This window comes from Guillardia theta (genome assembly GCF_000315625.1).
Source record: "Guillardia theta CCMP2712 unplaced genomic scaffold GUITHscaffold_82, whole genome shotgun sequence".
Lineage (NCBI taxonomy): Eukaryota > Cryptophyceae > Pyrenomonadales > Geminigeraceae > Guillardia > Guillardia theta.
In genome coordinates, this window is record NW_005434592.1 from 248,207 (window position 1) to 270,730 (window position 22,524).

Genomic DNA, 22,524 nt, shown 5'->3' on the forward strand with positions numbered 1-22,524 from the left:
TTCATTGTGTTGCGTGACCCCCACCCTGATCAGGAAGACTAAGATGTACCCCTACTTCCCTGACAGGAGAAGCGCTATGCAAGGCGGGGTGCAGGGAGGAGGAATGATGGCGGGAGGGGAGGGAAGAGAGGAGGAGAGGAGAGGAGAAGGCGATGGAATCTTGGCAGTGAAAGGACGAGATGATCCGCTGATCCAAGGAAACGCTGCTGCCGATCCCCTGAACACCTCTTTGCACTCGCGTGAAGTCAGCGATCCCCTGGTTGCTCCAGGACTCCTCCCCGCAGACCCGATTGTGCAGAGTGGAGACGATTCATTCACAGCTCATGAAAGTGATGGCGACACAGCTCGTATCCTGGTCCAAGGTGATGAGCACCTCAAGCTCGGTCACTTGAGCATGCAGGGGTCGAACACCATGGCGACGGACGGGTCTCCGAGCAACTCAACCGAAGAGCTGGAGGCGGAGTTGTTCGATGAAGTGTTCACGGTAGATGATGTTATAGAGACAATTGGTGGCTTCGGACGGTACCAGCAATGGTTGTTTGCTATCCTTGGATTCACCTTCTTCGTAAACGGAGCGCTGAATTTACAGCAGATCGTGGTAGAGAGAGCAGCAGAGATAAGGTGTTTCCCTACAGCACCCAACTGTACAGTATGTGATCCAGTCGGTGGAGAATTTATAGGAGACTTTGCAGACTACGGGTCTGTTTCCGCGTCTTTCAGTCTGGTTTGTGGTCGCGAAGTGCTGCGAGGTTCGCTGGGCTCGGTGTTCTTCTCAGGGTTTGGGTTCGGGTCATTCTTCGGGGGGATTCTTTCGGACAAGATTGGTAGGAGGAAGGGAATCTTCGTGGTGAACGGCCTGCAGCTTGTCGGGTCCGGGGGATTCATCGCCTCAAACTACTATCTCTATGCCTTGTTCCGGCTGATTGCCGGAGCTGGGTGTGGGGCTGGGATAGTTGTGAACTTCGTGTTGATGATGGAGTTTGTTGGGAACAAGCATCGAGGATGGATGGGAGGATTTGGGATGAATGGACTATGGTCGTTTGGCGGCCTTGTGGTTGGTCTGCTCGCATCGTTCATACATCAGGTAAACAAGTACTCTGGCTCTGACATAAGCGAGCTACGTGACAATGAGCGAATTCAACAGATTTATCTTCACAATGATTCTCTTTCTCTGGCGGAATGGCGCGCCGTCTCTTCGATTTCTTTCATTCTCGTCGTGATACAAATCGTCGTGACTGTCTACCTGCCAGAATCACCGTAAGTGCATCTCATATTTGCTCACCCCCGTGTGTGATTTCGTTCAAGGCGCTGGCTGCTGATGATGGGGAGGGCTGACGAAGCCTACAATGTGCTGCACAAGGCCGCACAAACAAACAAGAGGAGCTTGCCGCGAGGAAGGTGACTGCACCAGCACTTGTCTGCTGTCAAGAGCCTCTGGTGACGTTGAGTCGAAGGCTCAAGGGGATGAACGAGATCAAGGGGATCCCTTCTGAACTCGAACTGGAGGATCCTGGGGAGTTTCAGGTTGGTGAGGAGGAGAACGACGACGGGCAGATGTTGAAGAAGGTTCATCCTCACAAGCAAGAAGGAGGGTTTGGACTGCTCTTCTCGAGAAACGAAATTCTGTCTGTTCCCATCTGGCAGATAACTTTGATCATGCTTCTGTGCTGGTTTACAGCCAGCTTCACTTACTACGGTCTTGCTCTCAACACCGGGAGCCTTGCTGGAGATTTTTATTTGAACATGTACAGCATGAGACTTCATCTCTGTCTAGTAACGCAGTAGCAGGTGTGTAAATATGGCGGTGGATATCCCAGCTCTTGCTCTGTCGATCGTGATGTTTGATAGGTAGCCATGTTGTTCCCGTGCTGTTGTTGTTGCTGAGGCCTCAACGCAGGATAGGACGATCTCGCTCTCTGGCCATTACGCTGCTAATCGGAGGCTTCTCATGCGTGCTGTGCAACGCTGTGCCCGAAGACAACAACTGTGCCGCCGGAGAGTGCAACGACGTGTACATCAAGTCGATCTTGGCGTTCTGTGGGAAGTTCATGGTGGGAGATAAGACTTGCGGCGGCGAGGCAGGAGATAGCTGAACTCTTTCCCAGCTGTGCATCACCTTCTCAGCTGTCTTTGTCTATGCATCAGAAGTGTTTCCTACCAGTGTGCGAACTCAGGTGCCTTGTGCTTGTTCTGAATATCCCTCTCCTCCTCCCTCTCCTTCTCCCCTCCCCTCCTCCCGCTCCCCTCCCCTCCCCTCCCCTCGTCCTCCTCCCTCCGCCTCCCCTTCCTCTCACCCACCTACTCCTCCCTATCCCCATCGTCTTCTTTGCCTCTGCCTCCTCTACCTTGACGAGTCGCCAGGCCATGGGCATCAGCTCCCTCAGCGCGCGGGTTGGCGGCATTTCCGCTCCCCTCGTAGTCTTGTTGAGCACAGTAACGACTGACATGCGACAACTGCAAGTCGCTGAAATGCTCGCAGGCATCACCGAGCCTTCCCATGTGGATCTTTGGGATCATCTCCATCGTAGCGGTGGGATACTCGTGGCCTTGTACTGATCTGAAGCCTACCTTACTGTCTTTCCTGCCCCTACCTCAATCTCCTCTTCTCCTCTTCTCCTCTTCTTCTCTTCTCCTCTTCTCCTCAGTTTCTCCCTGTCTCGACGTCCTACACTACTCCTCTCCTTCGGTCCCTCCATGCTTGTTTCCCTCGGTTCTCTGCATCACACTATTTTCTCCTCACCTCCCGTCTTCTTCCTCTCTCATGTTCGTGGTATCAGGGATTGTTCAGTTTTCGCCTCCCCGAAACAAACAATCGCGACCTGGCAGACGACATTTGAGAAACAGACAGGAGAGAAGAATGAAAGCGAGTGCGATGGAAGTGAGATCGGAGAAGGACGAAACAGCAAACAAGCGGTGTACGTGAAAGAATTCCCTCAGACTGATTTCAAACAGTTTGTTTCATTAGTCAGTAAAGTGTATAAGTTATTCTACTCGCTTGCTCTGGTCCTTCTTCAGTCACTGTCATCAAACATGTCTACTTCGGAGTCCTCCGAGTCAATCACGTACGTCTTGGCTGCCGCCGCTGCCCTACGGGGCGCGCGATCCCCAGCGCGGGAAGGAGCAGAGACCTTGGTGATCTCCTCATCAAAGAACTCATCGTCGCTGTCCTCGTCCTTGGCCTTGCGAGCCTTAGGAGGAGCTTTCTGCTTGACCTCTTTCTGCTTGACCTCTTTCTGCTTCACCTCCTCCTTCATGGTCTCCTTCTGCTTGACCTCCTTGGGCTTTGCCGCCTCAGCCTTCTTCGCTGGCTTCTTCTTCGGCTTTGGCTAAGCAAGCAGTCAGAAGGAGGGAAGTGAGACAGAGAACGACAGGTGAAGGAGGGGACTGAGAATGAAAGGCAGGAGAACAGGAGACAACAAACGAGGAGGAGGAGGAGGAGGAGGAAGAGGAGGAGAAGGATCAGACCTCGTCATCGCTGTCCGAGATCTCAAAGTCCTCATCGTCCTTGGCTTTCTTGCTGCTCTTGGCTGGAGCTTTCTTCTGGGTCGGACGCGCCGCAACCTTCGGGTCGAAGTCGCTTTCCTCATCACTCTCGTCCTTATAGCTCTTGACAGGCCCTCTACTGGGCTTCTTCTGGACCTCCTCCTCGCTCTCTGCCTCGCTCTCCTCCTCGCTTGTCTCGACCTTCTTGACCTGCTGCAGGGGCACGTCAGATCTGGCTCCTCCTCCTCCTCCTCCTCCTCCTGACCTTCTTCACAGGCTTCGCTGCAGGGGCTGCGACCTTCTTGTCCGTCATCTTGGCAGCCAGTCGCTCCATGAGGGAGAGGGCAGGAACATCTTCGTCCTCGTCCTCGTCCAGGACCTTGGGCCTCTGGGCCAGCATGGCCGACTTGTCGGGCGTGTCCTTGAGGTCCTGCTTCTTCATCTGCCGCGGCTTCTCCTCCTCTGACCCTGCGCGCTTCAGCTGCGGCTTGGAGGCGGCAGCCTTGAAGGCCGGGAGGGAGGCGGAGGAGGCTGGAGCAGGAGCCTTGGGAGCAGGGGCAGAGGAGGCCGCAGGCTTGGCCTGGGGCTTCTTGGGTTTGGAGGCAGCAGCGAACTCCTCGTCGCTATCGTCGTCAAGGGAGACGTCGCTGTCGTCCTCGCTCATGCTGTCGCCGCCCCAAGACTTCCTCCTCTTCTTGGCCGCCTTCTTCTTGAGGACCTTCTTGCTGCCCTGGCTCGCCTTCACCTTGGGCCCCTTCTCCTTCATCTTCTTCTCTTCCTCCTGCTCAATCCTCTCGTACTCCTCCAGGAACGAGTCGAGGTCTCGCTCCCAGAGGTCCGCGGGCGTCAGCTTGTTCAGCTCCTCCAACTCGTTGGCCTTCCCGTCCCGCTCCTCCTGCAGGTGCTTCACCCGCTCTAGCGTCAGGCTCAGGATGGGCATATTGAGCAGGTAGTCGTATCCTCCGCTGCTCCCCTTGCCCTCTTGCTGCTCCTGCTCCTGCGCCTCCCCCTCCTGCTCCTCCCCCTCAGCAGCCTTCTTCTTCCCCTCCTTATAGAGAGGCATGTACCCCCGCGCGGACAGGTCCTGCACGATCTCCGTCTTCTTCCTGTTGTTAACCTTGAGGGTCCCGGCGATGACCTCCTTGATGAACCGGCACTTGTTGTCCAGCACCTTGAGCTGCTTGCCCAGCTCGCCCTCCAGTTGCTCCTTCCTCTGCCTGTAGTGCTCCATCCTGACCCCGTAGAACTCCCTCATGATCTGCTCGGGCGAGTCGTAGCGCTGGATCTGCCCGTCGGCGTTGAACAAGTGCATGTTGGAGATGGCGAGGCTCCTGCTCAGCTGGAACTTCTTCGCTATCCCCACCTCCTCGGCCTCCTCCATCCTCTTCTCTGTCATCGACACCTCAAAGTAGACCGTCGTGTCCGTGTGGTACTCCCGGTACCCCTTGATGAAGGGCTCCTTCTTACCCCCCTCGGTGTCCATCAGCGTCTCCAGGAACTCCTTGTACTGCTGCGTCCACTTGCCGACCGGCAGCTCGTTGATCACCAGGGTTGTCTCGTCCACCTTCTCCCACTTCCCCACTAGCGTGTACGACACCTCCCCCTTCTTGCTCACGTTCAGCTCGACGCTCCCCTGGAAGCCGCGGAACCACGGGTGCATCGGCTCCATGACCTCCTGCCGCAGCAGCCGCTTCAGGTTGCTCACCACGTCCCTCGGGTTGTAGCAGGGCACGTCCGTGCTCCACCCCGTCCCGATCCCGTGGGCCCCGTTGACGAGGACGGTGGGCAGGATGGGCACGTAGAACTGCGGCTCGATGCTCTGCCCGTCATCGTTGAGGTACTTGAGGATGGCGTCGTCGGCCTCGTGGAAGAGGAAGCGGGTGATGGGGTGCAGGTACGTGAAGATGTAGCGAGGGCTTGCAGCGTCCGCCCCACCCTGCAGCCTCGTGCCAAACTGACCGGAGGGGACGAGGACGTTGACGTTGTTGCTACCCACAAAGTTCTGCGCCATTCCCACTATCGCCATCGCCAGCGACTGCTCCCCGTGATGGTATGCGCTGTGCTCGGCCACGTAGCCGGCCAGCTGCGCGACCTTGATCTCGGCCTTGAGCTTCCTCTTGAAGCAGGCGTAGAGGATCTTCCTCTGCCCAGGCTTCCAGCCGTCCACGAGCGAGGGGATGGAGCGCATGTTGTCCATCATGGAGAAGTGAATGAGCTCCTTGTTGATGAAGTCCGAGTAGGTCACCTCCGACCCGTTGTGGTCCACAAACAGGTCCTCCTCGTACCTCAGCAGCCACTGCTTACGGTCGTCAGCTCGCTTCTTGCTGAACACCATGTCGATAATCTCTCCATCTTCCGCTCCCTCCCACGCGAAGTCCATCTGATGGAGCGGCAGATTGGAGAAGTACTCCTTGGCTTCCTGGGAGGAGGAGGTACCTAGACCCTTGTAGTACTTGATCGTCCAGCCGCCCAAGCCGTCCCCGACCTGCTCCCTCCACTCCTCGTACTCCTGGAGGGTGAAGAAGGCGATCTCGTTCTTCCCCCCTCCCTTCTTCTTCGCCTTCACGATCGGCGTCGCAAACTCTTGCAGGAACCCAGGGTGTCGCAGCAGGTTCGGCCAGTAGTAGTGGAACAGGTTGATCAGCAACCCCTTGATGTGCGAACCGTCAGGGTCCTGATCCGCCATGATCATCACGTGCCCGTAGCGCAGCCCCTGCGGGCCGTTCTCGTACTTGTTGCCCTGCTGGAGCCCGAGGATCGTCTTCAGGTTCTTGATCTCCTCGTTCTTCATGATCTGCTCGTGGTTCGCATCCCTGGGGTTCGCCACCTTTCCTCGCAGGGGGAACACGCCGTACCTGTTCCTCCCCACCACTGCCAGCCCGCTGACCGCCAGGGCCTTGGCGGAGTCTCCCTCCGTAAGGATGAGCGTGCAGTCGGCCGCGTGCTTCGTCCCGGCGTCGTTGGCATCCTCGAGCTTCGGGATGCCCACGATCCTTCCAGTCTTCTTCCCGTCCGTCTTCTTCATATCCTTCTCCTGCTTCTCCTGCCCGAAGCTCAGGATGCCGTCGATGATTTTGGTCCCGTTGAGCATCTTCTTGAAGAACTTGTCGTCGAACTCAGCCTTGGACCCGAAGGCCGAGGGCTTCAGCGTCAGCGTCTCCTTGGTCTGCGAGTCAAAGGCCGGGTTCTCGATGAGAGAGTTGAGGAAGATCCACATGTGGCCCTTGATCTGGAAGGGCTTCAGCTTCAGCCCCTTGTGCTTCTTGCCCAGGTGGTCCGAGAACATCTGCAGGAGGCGAGACAGTCAGGTTGACGGCAGCGAGAGGAGGGAGAGGAGGCGGGAGAAAGAAGGATAGAAGGGGCAGGGAAGAAAAGAAGTTGGAGAGGAGAAGGAGAAAAGGGGAAAAAGAAGGAAGTCGAGTGGAAGTCTGAAGCGGCCCGAGGCTCACCTGGACCAGCTGGTCGGCCACATGGTTCACATGCGAACCTCCTCGTGTGGTAGCGATGTTGTTGACGAAGGACACTTGCTGGAACTGCCCGTCGCTCGCTGCTATCACCATCTCCCACCTGTCGTTGGGCTTGTAGTGGACGTACTTGGCCTCGCCCTCGAGGAGCACCGACGAGGAGGAGAGGTAGAGCTTGCAGTAGTCTTCGAAGGTCTTGATCTTGATGCGCTGGTCCTTGAGGAAGACCTTGACGCCGGGGATGGTTCCAGCCATGTCGTACACGCGCTTCTTCATGAGAGCAACCGTGTCCACATCAAGGTGCACCATTCCGAACTTGGAGAGGTCAGGCTTGAAGGTGATGCAAGTCCAGTTGTCGCTCTCCTTGCACTCTTTCACTGTTGCCTTGGTCTTGTTCTGCATGTTGTCCGTCCATGTCTGCTTGTACTTTCTCCCCGACCTGGATCCATCGGCAGTCTCAACTGTGAACTCAGTGCTGAAGATATTGGCCAACTTTGCTCCGTAACCGTTCCTTCCTCCTGTGGTCTTCTTCTCCTTGTCGTTGTAGTTGCTGCTCGTGAGGAGGTGGCCGAAGATGAGCTCTGGTACCCAGCAGTTCTCCTCCTTATGCATCTCCACAGGGATGCCACAGCCGTTGTTGTAGACAGAGATGCTCGACTCTTCCGGGTCGATCACAACCTTGAGCGTGTCCATAGTCTTATCCCTCTGCTTGTTGTCTGCAGCGTTCACCAGGATTTCATCAAAGATCTTGAAGAGGCCAGGAACGTACGTGACCTCGCGCTGATTCATTCCGATCTCTTCATCGAACACCCACAACTTGGTCCTGTGCATCTCAGTAGATCCGATGTAGGTGTCAGGACGAAGGAGGACGTGTTCAAGCTGTGTGAGCTTCTGGTAGGTCTCTTCAACGGTCTTTGACTTCTTTGAGGTTGTCGAGACATTCTCTTTGTCTTGGAAGAAATCATCTGAGTCGGGCATCGCACTCTTGGCGGAAGCAGCCTTCTTGAGGGGCTTGTTGGTCTTCTCAACAAACGCCATGGTAAACTTGTCTGCTTGCTACAACTACAACTGAACTTCTGCAGGGACGAAGCAGGTCAATTCGAGTGAGGACAGGACCCAGTGAGCAGGAGCTGGGTCAGAGAAATTAGTGCGGGAAGGAGGAAGGGGGAGGGAAGAGAGGGAGGGGGGAGAATCAACGTGCAAGGAAGCAGGAAAAATTTAAAAAGGCGTGCTGCGGTAGAGGGGTGGACACTTGTGAAAAGGGCTGGGAGATAGGGGTGGGGGTACTACCAGAGTACGAGCAATATGGTATGGGGGGTAGGGCTGCATTTCCCCCACTCGGCTATTAGGAAATTTGAGGGTGCTGTCCACCATCGACCTCCGACATGCCCAGGGGTCACCCAAAAAGGGACCCGGATTATACTATGATTTGGTAGCCCAGGTAGAGCCGGGACTGGGACGAAAAAACAACCGTTGGCAAATTTAAAATCGTCGGTCTTACGGGCCCGGCCGGGCCGGCCGGGCCCGGCCGCACTGCCAAGGAGTTATTAGTGATATCACTGGTTGGAAGGATTTCTGTAACCGTCCAGTGAGCATGGAAGCGAGGGGAAGGAGAAAAGAAAGGCGAAGAGCGGAAGTGAAGGAAGAGGAGGAAACGATCCGAATGAGGATCTGAATGTAGAACCGAGTTTCGAAGAGATCAGCTGGTACACATAGACACGGAGAAGTTTCGTGGGTGAGGAAATCATGGTCATATTCAGTCGCTCGCATGCAAGCAAACTTTTCATCCTTCTAGGAGTGGGCGTGAGTGCATGGAGTGCTACAGATATGAATAGTTTGCGTAGTGATGTGCTGTTGTCTCACCTTGATCACCCTACTCACGGCCAACAACAGGATGTCTACACCATCTTCGGTTCAACCTCGTCGAGTGATGAGCTTTGAAGAGGTGATTTTGAGTTCTTGAATGCGAGCATGGTATGATTGAGACTTGTATCTCAGGCCATGGAGAACGCAGCCAAGAATCCTCGCAGACAAGGATGCACTAAGTACAATGTGGAGGTTTGGCTGCTGCCCTACACTACATAGTTGGAATAACGATTGGCCGAGACAGGTTTACCTGCAGCTGCCGCTAGAGGGACAGAGCCACTACAAGGAAGCGTTCCAGTCGCCTTCCATAGACTTTGTTGTCCTTCAACCGCACGCTCTCTGCTCTCCTAACGCCTTGTTACAGTTCAAGTCCGCTGGAGTCCCCCCGGGCCCGAGCATTAGCGAGGTCAGGCCCAGTCAGGCGAGCTGTGCAACTCATAGCTCGCTCCCAGCTGACGAGGCCTTGACTCCAGTCGATCCCTTTCGTCGGCGAGAGTCACAGCAAGAGCACTTTCGCCGCTCCTCCTCAGGAAGCGTACGGTTCTCCCGCGCCCACGTCCTCTCCCAACTACCTACACACTCCTACTCGAAGTAGCCTCCTCCTCCTGTCCGCGCGCTGGGGTTGATTTTGACGTTCAGAGCTGCCATTCGAAGGGCAATCTCACTACAAGGAGACTTTCGTCTGCCATCCATCGCAGCAGGGGGGGGAGGAGGAGGCAAGGAGCTCTAGATCCCCGAGCTCCTACCCCTCCCCTCCCAAGATCCCTTTCCAAGGGTCCAGCAGCACGCACGAGCAGTATAAAGCGCCGCCGGTCAGAAACTTTTTCGGTGCGAGAGAAGAAAGACTCAGTGAGTTGCCTTCACAGAGATCTGCATACTTCCAGGATTGTCAGAGAAACCCTGGCGGCTATGACATCCAGCCCATCTCACCTTCTATCCCGTAAGTCTCTGCCTACCTCTGCCTGCCTTCTGTTTGTTTGCGCACCCTACAAGCTTTCTCATCCTTGCTCGATGTTGCTCACCTTCAGCAAGCTTTTTCACTCAGCTGACCCGCTGGAAAGGTTCACAGGACGGACAACGAACCAGGAGATGTACCAGCCGTATGACATTCCAAGAGCGACAGGACCGTCACGAGAAGAAGTTTCCTTCTCTCCTTCGGAATACCGACTTGTTCCCGACAACCGTGACTTCAAAACAAGCAACAAAGAACAGTTAGTGTTGCGTGCATGACTTGTTTCTCAGCTGAGCTGACAGTCGCAGTTACGCCTACTATCCACCTGAAACGCACCCACCCCATGAAATTGCAAGGAAAATTCGGTGGGAGGAGTCTCTTTACTGAGATGAGGTCTTAACCTTGCAATGTCAGCATCGTCATCAGCCGAAATGCTACTGTCGGAGATCTACAAGAAGCACTTCAAAAGCAAACTCAGATTCCCATTCATGCTCAGGTGTGAATTAGGATTAGGAGGAAGTAACAGGAGGACGAGGAGGACGAGGACGAGGACGAGGAGGCTTTTTCACTGAAAGAATCGCTGAATATTGCTGTAGAGCTTGATACGGGACAGCACGGGACAGGTTCTGGAAGACAAGAACCTTCTGCTTGTTGATAATCTGTCAGTCTTTCCTTTCCCGTCTCGAAAGCTTTCAGCCTGATTATGTTTGCAGGAATTGGAAGAGCGGCGAGTTCTTGACAATGACGGTAACTTAGAACTTGTGGTTCTTCTATCTTTACAAAACAAACAAAAGGTTTCAAAAAAGTCGAGACAAGAGTGATTACAAAAGCATATTACATGTCTACCAGTTCAAAATCCTGAGGAGTGTATCACCGTCAGCAACCTTCCTGCCTCTGTAGGCACCGTTCACGGCTCCAAGAACATCCTCGTACTGCTTCTTGGGAAGCAACCATAGCTTCTGCGATGACTCATTAGTGACCCAGGCCGGGTCCACAATCTGCCACCATCATCACTCGAGGTCTCTTGCAAAGCTCTTCCTCACTGTGTGATATCGGCCTGCGGTATGCCTGATAGAATCCGAATGTTCGACCAACGTAGCCAGCGAGGCAAACATCTAAGCCACCTTGTTAGACAGCGCTGGCCTTGCCCCTGCTGGTTGGAAGGAAAGAGATGGGTGGCCGAGGGGAGACGAGACAAGCAAGCTCATAACAACGAACAGTGAAGAGTAGCAAGACAAGTGCGGAGGTACCACGAGTAGATGAAACAAGACTTGAAAGACGGGATAACAAGATTGAGCCCTGCTCGTGTTTGGCCGAAACAGAGAATTGAGATGAAGATGCGAAGAGAATAGTGAAAGTGAAGGTGGAGGGGAGGATCTCTTCTTCTTCCACACATCTTTCATCTCTTCTTCTTCTACACATCTTTCATCTCTTCTTCTTCTACACGTCTTTCATCTCTTCTTCTTCTACACATCTTTCATCTCTTCTTCTTCTACCGGTTTCGTTCGTGTTCTTTTCATCGCAAATGTCGCAGGTCATTGCCGCTTTTAGTTAGGACTACCCTACCCTCAAACCTATCCTTGCTTTTTAACTTCAGGGTGGGGTGGGGACAACAGGAGACAACTGGTAAGCAAGCAACAACTAAGATCACAAGGAGTTGATAAAGAGACATGTTACCTTCATCCAAGACAAGCTGCTCAACGGTCCTCATCTCAACCCCAAGCAATGTTGCTTTCCTTTACTCTCACTCGTAGCAAAGGACAGGCTCGATTACTGATACATGGCGGCAAATGCCGCTTTGCCCTCGCCCTCCCTTGCAACTTGCAGGGATGAGCTGTGGCTGGAATACACTGCATACAATCTAGTACAAGATGACTGACACCTTGTGGCACTGTGGTGCCAACTGACGTAGAGGCGTTCAAAGTTGTCGCAATGGCAGGTTGAGCCGAAGACACACTGCCCGTGGCTGCTGTCTTGAGCCTCAGACGGGACTTCAAGTCTGCTCATCACGGTTCGCTGGTAGCGCGGGTACCATGAGGTTCACATGGGGCCTGGCGTTGCCCGCACATGAGGTGTCTCTGGCTCAGCCAACGGCTCCAGGCTGCTGTCGCTCTCTCGCAGGTCGGGATAGGTGGGAGAGTGAGAGCCGCTGTCGCTTTCGAAGCGAACCTCCCGCACGACCTCAAGGGGCTGAAACTTGGAGTGCGAGTCTTGCACGCACGACGAGATGATCCCCAACTCCATCTGAATGGATACGAACTGCTCCGACCTGTCTCGCTGCTCGTCAGCGATGGCGAGAGGACTGAGATGCTCACCTTCTCCTTGCAGGGGCTTTATGCTCTCGTTTCAACCATGTTCCCAATATCTTTGAGAACATTCCATCCCCAGCGACTACCTCGGGCTCATTGCCATCCTCGTCAAGCGTCAGGGTATGGTCATGGCTGGAAGGCTTCAACTTAGGCCAAGGAACTAGCTCACGCCTCAAGCCCTTCTTTCGCTTGTACCGTCCGACAGCGTTGGGCGTCCTTTGCCCCTCGCCGTCTTCCTCAGAGAAGGAGCCTTCTCCGCTCTCATCCTCCTCCTCATTCTCATCCTCGAGCTCAGCAGACATTCCACAGCCTGCTTCAAGTTCGCCTCCCTCGTCCTGGTGGGTAGCTGAAAGGTCTTCAACCCCTCGTCCAATCTCATGCGCATCGGCTCGACCTTCAGGCTTGCACGAGGAGTCGCCGCGCGTCATACCGGGTTGGCTCTTGGGCGAGGCTTTTCCCGCCTGTGCCTTTTGCTGGCTCCTTCTCAGAGCTATCAGAACGACTGCTACCACCACGAGCCCAGCTGCCGCTCCCACCACCCCATACAAGGCCGTGCCTCCGAAGCCGTTATGCGGTGTTGCAGTCGCGTTGCAGTTCTTAATTCCTTGATCCACTTGTATGACTCCGGAGGGCCAGGAGTTGTAGTAGCATGGGATCGGGTTGCTCAAGAGCGACACATGAACAAGCTGTGGCATGTTGGCAAAAGCGTCCGAAGAGATGTTGGAAATCAAATTGTTCTGCAGGTAAAGATACTTCAAACTAGTCAGGCTTTCAATGCCAGGAGGCAAGCTTGTGAACTTGTTGTTGGAGAGATCGAGAGTCGTGAGGCTTCTGAGAGTAGCAAAGAAACCAGGAGGAAGGCTCGCAAGCTGATTCGAAGAGAGGCTGAGATCTTCCAAGCTCGAGAGGTTTGTGAAGGTTCCAGCAGGCAGGCTCTGCAATTTGTTGGAAGACAAATCCAGATTCTTTAGGTTGGTCAAGCTCAAGACACCATCAGGAATGCTTGCCAGCTGGTTTCCAGAGAGATGTAGCGTCGTCAAGCCTTTCAGACTTGAAATTCCTACGGGGAGACTGACCAAGTAGTTGCGGGAGAGATCGAGAAACGTGAGGGTTTGAAGGCTTGAAAAGAAATTGGCTGGAATACTTGCCAGCTTGTTGGATGAAAGATCCAAGGTCGCCAAGCGCTTCATGCTCAAGATCTCAACGGGAACAGTAGTGAGCTGAAGGGAGGCTAGCTTCAAAGTCCCCAATCCTGTCAGCTGGCTGAGAAATCCATAAGATAGCTCTGAAAACTTGTTGGCAGAGAGGTCGAGATACGTCAGAGTCATGAGATTGGTGAACGTGCCAGAAGGGAGGCTGGTAAGCTCGTTCGAAGATAGATCCAAGCTCGTCAAGCTCATCATGTTGGAAAAGAACCCTGTAGGTATCGTAGTCAGCTGGTTCCCCGAGAGCTTCAGAGTAGTGAGAGTGGTCAGGGTCGAGATGTCAGCAGGTATGGCCTTCAACTGATTGGAGGAGAGATCCAGTGTCTTGAGGCTGTTCAACGTAGAAAAGAAACCGGCAGAAAAACTAGCGAGCTGGTTGGAGGCCAAAGAAAGCGAGTCCAAGATGATGAGGTTAGCAAATAGTCCAGCAGGCAGGCTGGTCAACTTGTTGGACGACAAATCCAGTCTCTGCAGGCTGTTTAAGCCTGAAAAAAATCCAGAAGGTATCGCGGTCAGTTGGTTCCCAGATGCATATAAGAATATCAAGCTTCTTATGCTCAATATCCCAGAAGGGAGGCTGGTAAGCTCGTTCGAAGATAGATCCAAGCTCGTCAAGCTCATCATGTTGGAAAAGAACCCTGTAGGTATCGTAGTCAGCTGGTTCCCCGAGAGCTTCAGAGTAGTGAGAGTGGTCAAGGTCGAGATGTCAGCAGGTATGGCCTTCAACTGATTGGAGGAGAGATCCATTTGCTCAAGACGCTGAAGGTTTGTGAAGGTCCCCGTTGGAAAACTAGCGAGCTGGTTGGAGGACAGGGATAAAGTTGTGAGGCTGGTAAGGGCATCGAAGGCTCCGGGAGGGATGCTGGTGAGCAAATTCACTGAGAGGTCCAGTTGTGTCAAGAATATCAGCTTGTCGAAACTTCCACCAGGTATGCTAGTCAGCCGATTCGACGCAAGATGCAAGAAGCGTAAGCGGGTGAGACTTGATATCTCAGCTGGAAAAGTAGCTATCTTGTTCGTGGAGAGATCCAGAGATTGCAAGCTTGTTAAATTATTCAAGACTCCTGCTGGAACAAGGTATGCATTTGAGTTGGAGATTTGGAGGTTGATACAGCTATATGCGCAGTTTCCTTGTCTTGTGACAACCCCAGAGTTTGATACTGAGAAAGAGCATCCTCCACAGCTCACTGATTCCCCGTTTGCCCTTAGAACAAGGCATGCTAGACTGAGCGCGAACAGCATCACGTCGTTTGCCATCATGGCAGGACCTCTGAGAGGAGAAGTTGAAGCCTGCTGGACCGACAAGACCCTGTGGAGACAAACAGGGTGAGACAAGATGGTTAGATGGCAAGTATTATCATTGCAAAGTAAGATTGCTATGGATTCGGACAAGCTAAGCTGAAGGGGAAGTCAACATCAATTGCCTAGTTGGGTTGCCAGAACATGAAACATCAGAGCAAGCAGATAACGATTACGAGCCAGCATAGGATGAGTTGAAAAGAAAACAGACGAGGATTGTGTGTATGTCAGACGTTGTTGGAGGACAAGAGGAGTCAAGGTGTCAGCATGGGTGAGCAGGAGCATTGAGGCCCTCAGAGTACAGGTTCAAACACGGGGTGGAGAGCATGTACGCCGATGAAGAGGGCACCAGGAGAGAACTGGACAAGACTAACAAGAATTGAGGTGAATCAAAACCAAGACACCAATAGGAGGCAAGAGTAAGAAAGCTTGCAAAGAGAGAGAACAGCAAGAGGAGTAAGAGGAGCAATAACCTCAAGACCGGCAAGGAGAGGGACAAGGAACCAAGGATAAACAGAAATTCCCATATAGGGAACGACGGAGGAGAGAAGCAGGAGGAGCAACAAGGGTATGCGCAAGACGAGGAGAGAAGAGCAGGCTGCTTAGCGCAGGTGCCTTGAAGGTGAGTGAGCAAGCAGCTCTGCGGTAGGTGACTAGTAGGTCGTGCATGCATGAAGGAACAGGAAGGGGTACCCTATGTACTTCAACTAGTACCCACCCTACCCTCAGCAGAAGCCTGTTTTGGTACCCCACCCAAGAGGGTACAGACATTGGTACCTAAACTTTGAGTGAATGCAAATATGGTACTGCCAGTGGCATCGGACTACCCCCTGGTCCGACCGACCTTTCAAGTTCCTGGCATTCATACCGTAGTCACTAGTACCGGTACTTTACGCCCCCTGGACCCCCCAGTTCGGAAAGAGCCAAACCAGGGGCCCTCTAGTGCCGTACAGTCAGTTGTAAACTTGAGAGAGACATTATAGAGCTATAACAATTTATAACCCTCGTGACTCATTGAAAGATGAGACGGTCTTGACTCAAAGGCTCATGACCCGTCAAAACTTTGATTGCCCGGTTTGCATCGCCGATGATCGGATAGCTCAGCGATCAAACTTTGAAAGTTCCCGGACGGGTTTGAGTACCGTACCGTACGGTACGGCCCATACAGTACGGTACTAGCCTAAGCCTTAGTCACGACTGAGTCGCCGGGGCTACTACGCCGCACTGCCGGCGGCGCACACGCGCCGGCAGCGCGGCCGCCGCGGCGGCCCGGCAGCCTGCGCCGCGGCGGCCCCCGGCGGCGGCACGGTCCGCCGGGGCGGCACTGGCAGTGGCCTGGCCCGGCCGGCAGTGTACCGGGAGATGCCAGCCTGAGTGACGGAACGGTCCGAGCCTGAGTCCGGTTTCTCAAAGCCAAGAAGTTAAGTTTGAAATCAGGCAGTACGAGGACAATCAGGAGAGTAGAGGACACTGTCGCATAGCCGGGCTGGGCCATTGACGGAATACAAGTTTGTTAGATATCACATCGACCTTAGTTGTAACAAGACAGTTTTTGCTCAAGACCGAGTTTACTAATGATGCACACAAAAACAGAATTGAGGACTCGGCACATGAGAGATAGACTGTATGCTAGGATGCCAGTGAAACCCAAGCATCCAGACATGAGAGGACCTTAACAAGACGGCTAGGAAAGTCCCCTCTTCATCCCACGTACTACTATGATGCCGCCTCGCTACGCAAGTCGTCTTGGTTTACAGGAGAGTTTTTGTTAACTCGGCGCTATCTGACTGGCACGGCTGGCATACGTTCCATCAGCCATACGTCGCCGGGACAAGACTCGCGGGGCCCGCCGCGCCGCTCAGTCCAATCGGACAGTGCAGGCTGATCGCCGGGACGGAGCGCCCGCCGGGCCCGGCCCTGAGTACCAACCCTGATCTGCCGCAGTGCCGACTCAGTGTGGCCGGGCCCCCGGGCAGTCCGGGCCCCGCTGTCCGAGCGGCGAGCCTCACGGCCACTGTGCACCCTGACCGTGACTGTCCGATCGGACGGACCCCGGGCCCGCCGGCCCGGGCTGCCCGGCCGCCGGCGCCCCGGGCCCGGTACGGTGACCGGCGGGGGCCAGCTTGTCAGCCTTCGAAACTCTGGTACAAATTTGTACGGAGCACTCTTAGCAGTACAAAATAAGAAATTACTAATATATATCGATCAATTATTTGTACCATTTACTTCTATTAACATCGATGTAATATAAACAGCGGGAGCAATGAGAGAAAATGAGGGAGGCGCGAGAGGAAGGGGAGAAGGAGCAGAGGAACGAAAGCGGCAAAGCTTTCACATTCTCCGCATCCTTTCGTTAGAGTGCTCCGATGCATCCTGCTCCTGGTTCTCCTGCTGATGTTTTCTCGTGCGAGCAGTGGGTAAACAAGGGCTGGGAAGGGGATGTCTTCGTTCCCAGTGACAAGTCGACAGGTAAGAATGTGTTGATCTGACGTGTTGAACGATGAAGATGATCATGAGCACACGTAGGGATCAGAGGTGATAGAGGGGGTGAAGACGGACTTTCACATCAGCAATTACTCTGATCGGGTATTTGCACGAAAAACTTTGATTTCCCATTTGGTCAATCGTAAGATGAATATTGGTGGTTCAGACGCTCGTGGTTGTAACACAGACAGGGAAACCGGGGACATTCATTCATGTGTAAGTTTGTGAGAGTAGACAACATGCTGATATAGCTGACTTTCCTGTCGGGAAGGCAGAGAGACTCGTCGAGCGGAAGGTGGGCTGGAGCAAAGTTGGTGGGGTCATAACGTGAGTCCGTGCATAGAAACGGATTGAGCATCAACGTTCTTGTTGGAAAGCGAGATGACGTTACCATGGTAAAGCTTCACCCCGAGACACACAGCGTCAAAGCGCTGATCACCTTGTACAGGTGTATGCCCGTCAGATCGCCGAGGTGATGCACAAGAGATCTCAGAAGCCAGTGCTGATTGCGTGAGAAAGTCTCCATGTCTGCTCTCGTTCCACTGAATCCAAGGGAGAAGGCTGTGCGTCCTCAACGACTCCCCGGTCGTGTTCAAGAAAGTCCTGCAGAACCTTGAGACGCTGAGCGCGTGACAGTGATTTTGCTTTCTGACAGGAACCAAAGAAATTCCATTTGCTGACTGTCACTGGGCTCTTCTTCTTTGCTCTCAATTCCCGATCCTCAAACTCTCTTGAGCCCTCTTGTAGATATTGAGTAGAGCCATGTACGACAGCGACTGAGGGCATTCCAACTCCATCAGTAAACCACGTTGATTTTCAACTTCTACTCCATCGCTCTCGTCCTTTTTATTCGCTTTAGCGTCCGCTGGTTGTCCAGACAAGGATCAGTTGCCCAGAAAGATTGAGCCGCAAGCTCGGCTCTCTACCGAAGATTTCGCGGAAGCGATCAGGAGTTGTGGTGCACACGAGCATCTGCAGGAGTATCTGTTCATGGAGCTTGGGGCGTTTTTGCACAGACTTGGGGTTTATCACCTTGCTTTCTCCTCCTTCTGGTCTTACACTTCAAATTCCTTCTTATCTTGAGTCTTGACATGCGTGACAGGACGGCAACGGCAATTCGTCTGAACCCGGCGGTCTCATACTCTCCTTACCCTTGCAGGAGGTTTACACGTGCTGTGTTGCGCACAGGATGTGGGGCACAAAAACAACGTGGCTGCCTGCTTGCTGTCCATGTCAAGGCCAAGGGAAGCTGTCCTCGTGCTGGAGGAGCTGGAGACAAAGGTGAAGGAAGAGACTGAAACGTCCTGGAAGACAGTCCTGAACATGGCGGGCGCGCTCTTTAAGTACGCCGAAAGCGAGAAGAGGTGAGGTCGTCAAGGTTGAGGGGTCATATGACCTCGTCTTGCCACACTCACGCGGGAGGAAGCGAGCAACCTGAGCTTTCCTCACAAGCACGTGACTGGGGCGAACCTGCTCTTCTACAGCAGGAAGTTATGCTCATGGGGTGGCTGGGGTGAAGACCTCTCTGTTGCCCGCCCGCTCATAACGATCAAGTCAGGTGAGACGCTGTGATAAAATGCTATCCTGAACCTGTCGTGCAACCAGCTAGCAAGTTCGATCAGCTTCCTATCGAGCCTCCCGTCGATCCTTTCAAGGCCCTGGCGTTTGCAGAGGCGAGGAGGAGCAGCGGGGGGGGCTGGGGGGAGCGGGAGGAGAGCTGGAGGAGGAGGGGGGGAGCAGGGGCTGGCGATGGAGCCCACTGCACTCCTTGTGCTCGCCCGACACTACACGGACCAAATGGCTCCTGAACAGCCTCCCTACAGACAAGGATGCAGCCCGTAGCTCAGATTCAGCAGGAGTATGTCAGCAACGATTTGGGCAGCACGTGACCACTCGACTCTCATGTGCTGCTCGTCACTGAGTCAAGGGCGCGGTCGAACCCCACTCGCCTCAGGTGTGGGTCATCTACTTCCTCCTCGCCCCACCGCCCACCGTAGCAGACCCGGGCCAATCTTGTCCCGGCCCTCCTCGTGCTCTCTTAAAAGCGACCTGAGCTCTCTGCCGGTCCTGGAGGCGAGCACTGGAAGCTTCAACGCGGAGTCTGACTTTCCAATTTCACTCCCCGCACTGCGGCATCGGAGGCTCCGCATACATCATCGGGTGACATTGACTTGAATCCGCCTGGCAGTGGGCCGCCGCGGTCACGCCGCCGGGGCGGAGCCGCTGAGTCATCCGTGACAGTGACGGTGACTCGGACTCGCCGAGTGGCTGTACGCCGGGTACTACCGTACTCAGGCTTCAGCGTTCACATTCCGAGTTCAGTGAACTGAACTTGCGGCGGCCGGGCCCGGGCCCGCGGCGCGGCTGCGGGCGCCGGGGCCGGTGACTGCCGCAGTGCACAGCGGGGGCTCTCGGGCCGGACCGGGTCACTGTGACAGACTCACCGGCACCGAAAACCCGTTGAAAATCATGAATTCAGAGTCTTCGCCGCCGCGGCGGCCCGCCCCCGCCGCGCCGGGCGGCCCGGCCCGGCGATCGGGCCGCCGGCCGCAGATCCGATCAGTGAGCCTTTTCATGTCGACGGTCAGTCGGCTCTTTGCTCCGGCGCAGTGCGGTCTCTGTAGTAAACTTGGGGAATCGTATTGCCTGAACATGGTTTCATTGGAAACCATCCTTTCTGAAATTGGGCAAACAGTGGGTAGTTGTCAGGGGTAATGAAAGGGTACTTCCTGGCTGTTTGCTATTTCATTTGAAATGACAATTGAGTGGGTGGGGTAGTCCTATCCGATCGAATTTCTACGAACGGTGGGGTGGGATGCAGGGTTTTAGAGTTATAACCATTTATATTTTCTGTAAAGTTTTATATTTTTATTTTGAGCACATGGTAATCTTGAAATGTCAGGTGTTCTATTGGATCTGTACGGAACCGCATTGAAAATAGATCTCAAAGTTTTTCTCATAGCAAAATAAAAATATTAAAAATATTATTTCGACAAGACGGTACATCATTGAAAGTGCTGCAGGGTAGGTTTGTCGAGTATCTGCGGCAATCTCCCTACCCCTTGACTTCATACCATGAGACAATAATGGGAGCATCTTGGTACATCTGGTACAATTTATTAATTTGTAGTAGTTTGCTCCCCTTCGAAGGACCTACGACCAGCATGTTGATAGGGGTACGTCATGATGTGGACCAGGTTGGGTGAAAACAACATGCAAAAGAGGGTCCATTGGAGGGGAAGGGGTGGGTGGGGTGCATCTATTTATTATTGTCGAGGCTGGCGACCAGGCAACGGAAGTTTAGGGGGGTGGATGGGGGTGTATTTCATGGATGTTGAAGGGGTACTCCATTGTAGATCTGAGGACGGGGGTATCGCTATAATGTTATATAACTTTCAGTTAACATGGCCTCCCCCGAAAGTTGCACCCTACCCTCATTTTTCCAGCACAGAGAATAGGGAAGATGAGGGTGGTCTTGGGATCCAGTCCGTGGCAAAAGTGGAGTGATGAGATGAGAGCAGAGGACTACTTGATGGGGGAAGGGGTACAATAGGAGGGGTGGTAGGGTTTTAACCACCCCTACCCATAAATCACCCCTGTGAACATAACTTATAACATAGGACGATAGGGGTACGGTCATTCCCGGTGGGGTGCTTTCAAGAGAGGGTCACATCATGTCGGGGATGGACTTATGAAGGAGGGGTTGTAGTGCAAGGGTAGTACCGTCGTTTGTTCCCAGGGTAGGTGCAGGAATTTTCAGGGGTGGGGTAGGACTTTCAGGGGGAAAGGGTTGAACCGCAGAGTCATCGGGCTGAGAGGGCAAGGCAGGGATCTAAAAGGACGGGTACTGTATAACGACTTAACACTGGAAAAAGAGGGGGTGATGGTGCTTCTGTTATTGTTATTGGGGGGTGGGGGTCAATTTGAGTTGGGGAAAAGGGAGATATGGCCGAAGACAGAGTGTACATGCTGAGTTCTATCGCTGTACGTTGTGCTCGAGGGTTGATTTGATTAGCAGATCTGGCAGCGTAGATCATGCTGAGGCTAGATCGATAAGATGTGTAGATGCTTGTCATCAGGGTCTCTGCGATAGTTTGCATGTTGGAGGATCAAAAATTTACCAGTATCGTTGGGGTTGCAGCGAATCCGGATGTCAATGTGTGATAACCTATAGTCTTCATCTTTTGCTTGATATACCTGCTTTAATGACACTCTGATTGCACAGGCTGGATTGGTGAATGATTTGAAGTAAACGGGCAATTTTTACCTCTTGGGGACGGTTCAATGGAGATTCATTCTCTGTACAATCTTGGATTCATGACAGATGCACCCGCTGCTTTGCAGAATATTGCCACTGCACCTGTGCAAATCAAGGAGAAAAAATCGGAAAGCAGAGCGGTCAGCAAGAAGCGAAGAACGCATGTGCTGAACCTCATAAAGTATTTCTCCAAGTTTTCTTTGTTTGATGGAGTAAGCGCCTTTGCAAAGTCCAAGGTGAATCAAAATCTTTTCATTTTTCTTGACATATTAGCTGAAGATTATTGCTCTCAGGTCGCAGCGCATATGACAAGAGTGTGTTTGCCGACTGGAACCCTCCTCTTCAGCAGCGAGGACATGGGTGCTTCCATATTTTTGGTGCTGAAGGGAAAAGTGCTCTGCAATGAGGCTGGAAGACGGAAGATGGCGAAGCCTTTCAATATGGTGGGGATGGAAGTGTTGTGCTCGGCGGCACAATCACGCTCCAAGAACGCTGAAGCAGCTGAGGTATCCGCATGCAGGAGGTTCACAACTGCCGTCACAGCAACAGATTGCGAATTATTGGTCTTGTCACTTAAGGATCTCGTTCCAATCGTTCGGCTGTGCAAGGATCTTGGAGACAACGTGCATCGGATGGCATGCGACTTTGTGAGAAGGCTGGCAGCTCATGGCAGGTTGGTGGTTTTCCTCCCTTTGTGCTTGCCTCTAATTTTAAGTAGTGCCGAAGCTCGCAAATGCTATGAGACGATTTTACTTGGACTCCATGAGGATGGACCTAAGGTATACAAACCTCTGATGTAAAATAGAATCTCTGTTTGACATACTGTTACAGCGGGAAGAAATTATCGTTCAGAAACGAAATGCAATGCAAAGCGAAAGGCTACAGTCGATGAGGCGGCTGGTAGCAGCTGCTAACGATCAATGGGCTGCTCTGAGGTTGAAGGATTCTTGTCCTGGACGAAGTAGTAGGTTCGAACTGTCGGCAGAATCGTCTTCACACTTAACGTTTCCATGTTGTTACCCGAATAGCTTGTTTTGCTCTGTTAACTCTCCCTTCAATTTTGTGGTATGAGAGACCACCAAGACTTTTGAAATCACCTTGTCATTATAGATCACTGTTTTTTTGGCTATGTGTAAAATAAAGGTTTTTTGGAACTTACAAAGTATCTCATCGAATTCACTTTAAAATTCATGTAATGTAACGT

General features: G+C 53.3%; 7 protein-coding genes across 7 annotated transcripts; 4 read left to right on the forward strand and 3 right to left on the reverse strand.

Moving 5' to 3' along the window:
* Positions 1-43: 43 nt before the first annotated feature.
* On the forward strand, positions 44-2,837 carry GUITHDRAFT_144075 (hypothetical protein; the record flags this gene model as incomplete). Its single annotated transcript, XM_005825609.1, has 10 exons — positions 44-1,257; positions 1,306-1,398; positions 1,455-1,524; positions 1,645-1,745; positions 1,789-1,848; positions 1,898-2,051; positions 2,106-2,174; positions 2,362-2,433; positions 2,480-2,530; positions 2,778-2,837. 10 exons carry the CDS (start codon positions 44-46, stop codon positions 2,835-2,837), a joined length of 1,944 nt encoding a protein of 647 aa, XP_005825666.1.
* Positions 2,838-3,709: 872 nt separating this feature from the next.
* Positions 3,710-7,925, reverse strand: GUITHDRAFT_158481 (hypothetical protein; the record flags this gene model as incomplete). Its single annotated transcript, XM_005825610.1, has 3 exons — positions 3,710-4,274; positions 4,296-6,769; positions 6,933-7,925. 3 exons carry the CDS (start codon positions 7,923-7,925, stop codon positions 3,710-3,712), a joined length of 4,032 nt encoding a protein of 1,343 aa, XP_005825667.1.
* Positions 7,926-8,841: 916 nt separating this feature from the next.
* GUITHDRAFT_115236 (hypothetical protein) lies at positions 8,842-10,521 on the forward strand (the record flags this gene model as incomplete). Its single annotated transcript, XM_005825611.1, has 10 exons — positions 8,842-8,892; positions 8,946-9,005; positions 9,058-9,129; positions 9,178-9,219; positions 9,680-9,753; positions 9,875-10,024; positions 10,074-10,130; positions 10,180-10,261; positions 10,362-10,426; positions 10,479-10,521. The coding sequence occupies 10 exons, from the start codon at positions 8,842-8,844 to the stop codon at positions 10,519-10,521; spliced, it is 696 nt and encodes a 231-aa protein (XP_005825668.1).
* A 967-nt stretch (positions 10,522-11,488) lies between these two features.
* On the reverse strand, positions 11,489-11,926 carry GUITHDRAFT_154655 (hypothetical protein). The gene has a single exon (XM_005825612.1). The coding sequence runs from the start codon at positions 11,770-11,772 to the stop codon at positions 11,536-11,538; it is 237 nt and encodes a 78-aa protein (XP_005825669.1). The 5' UTR covers positions 11,773-11,926; the 3' UTR covers positions 11,489-11,535.
* Positions 11,927-12,790: 864 nt separating this feature from the next.
* GUITHDRAFT_76958 (hypothetical protein) lies at positions 12,791-14,521 on the reverse strand (the record flags this gene model as incomplete). The annotated part of the gene is made up of 2 exons (XM_005825613.1): positions 12,791-13,337; positions 13,416-14,521. Coding segments are annotated over 2 exons (1,653 nt in total), but the record flags the coding sequence as incomplete, so codon positions are not given.
* A 2,469-nt stretch (positions 14,522-16,990) lies between these two features.
* GUITHDRAFT_154656 (hypothetical protein) lies at positions 16,991-17,882 on the forward strand. The gene is made up of 7 exons (XM_005825614.1): positions 16,991-17,047; positions 17,105-17,164; positions 17,229-17,278; positions 17,334-17,357; positions 17,406-17,457; positions 17,511-17,572; positions 17,623-17,882. The coding sequence occupies exons 1-7, from the start codon at positions 17,018-17,020 to the stop codon at positions 17,693-17,695; spliced, it is 351 nt and encodes a 116-aa protein (XP_005825671.1). The 5' UTR covers positions 16,991-17,017; the 3' UTR covers positions 17,696-17,882.
* Positions 17,883-21,285: 3,403 nt separating this feature from the next.
* Positions 21,286-22,477, forward strand: GUITHDRAFT_154657 (hypothetical protein). Its single transcript, XM_005825615.1, has 4 exons — positions 21,286-21,556; positions 21,614-21,993; positions 22,039-22,099; positions 22,152-22,477. The coding sequence occupies exons 1-4, from the start codon at positions 21,347-21,349 to the stop codon at positions 22,389-22,391; spliced, it is 891 nt and encodes a 296-aa protein (XP_005825672.1). The 5' UTR covers positions 21,286-21,346; the 3' UTR covers positions 22,392-22,477.
* The last annotated feature ends 47 nt before the right edge of the window (positions 22,478-22,524 follow it).

Bases quoted from the DNA above. Each gene is read 5' to 3' on its own strand.
- GUITHDRAFT_154655 (XM_005825612.1), bottom strand. From the start codon at position 11,772: ATGAGCAGACTTGAAGTCCCGTCTGAGGCTCAAGACAGCAGCCACGGG.
- GUITHDRAFT_154656 (XM_005825614.1), top strand. From the start codon at position 17,018: ATGTCTTCGTTCCCAGTGACAAGTCGACAG. The intron at 17,165-17,228 runs GTATTTGCACGA...TTGGTGGTTCAG, and splicing joins TCAGCAATTACTCTGATCGG to ACGCTCGTGGTTGTAACACA. The intron at 17,458-17,510 runs GTAAAGCTTCAC...CACCTTGTACAG, and splicing joins AGCGAGATGACGTTACCATG to GTGTATGCCCGTCAGATCGC.
- GUITHDRAFT_154657 (XM_005825615.1), top strand. From the start codon at position 21,347: ATGGAGATTCATTCTCTGTACAATCTTGGATTCATGACAGATGCACCC. The intron at 21,994-22,038 runs GTTGGTGGTTTT...AATTTTAAGTAG, and splicing joins AGGCTGGCAGCTCATGGCAG to TGCCGAAGCTCGCAAATGCT. The intron at 22,100-22,151 runs GTATACAAACCT...ATACTGTTACAG, and splicing joins TCCATGAGGATGGACCTAAG to CGGGAAGAAATTATCGTTCA.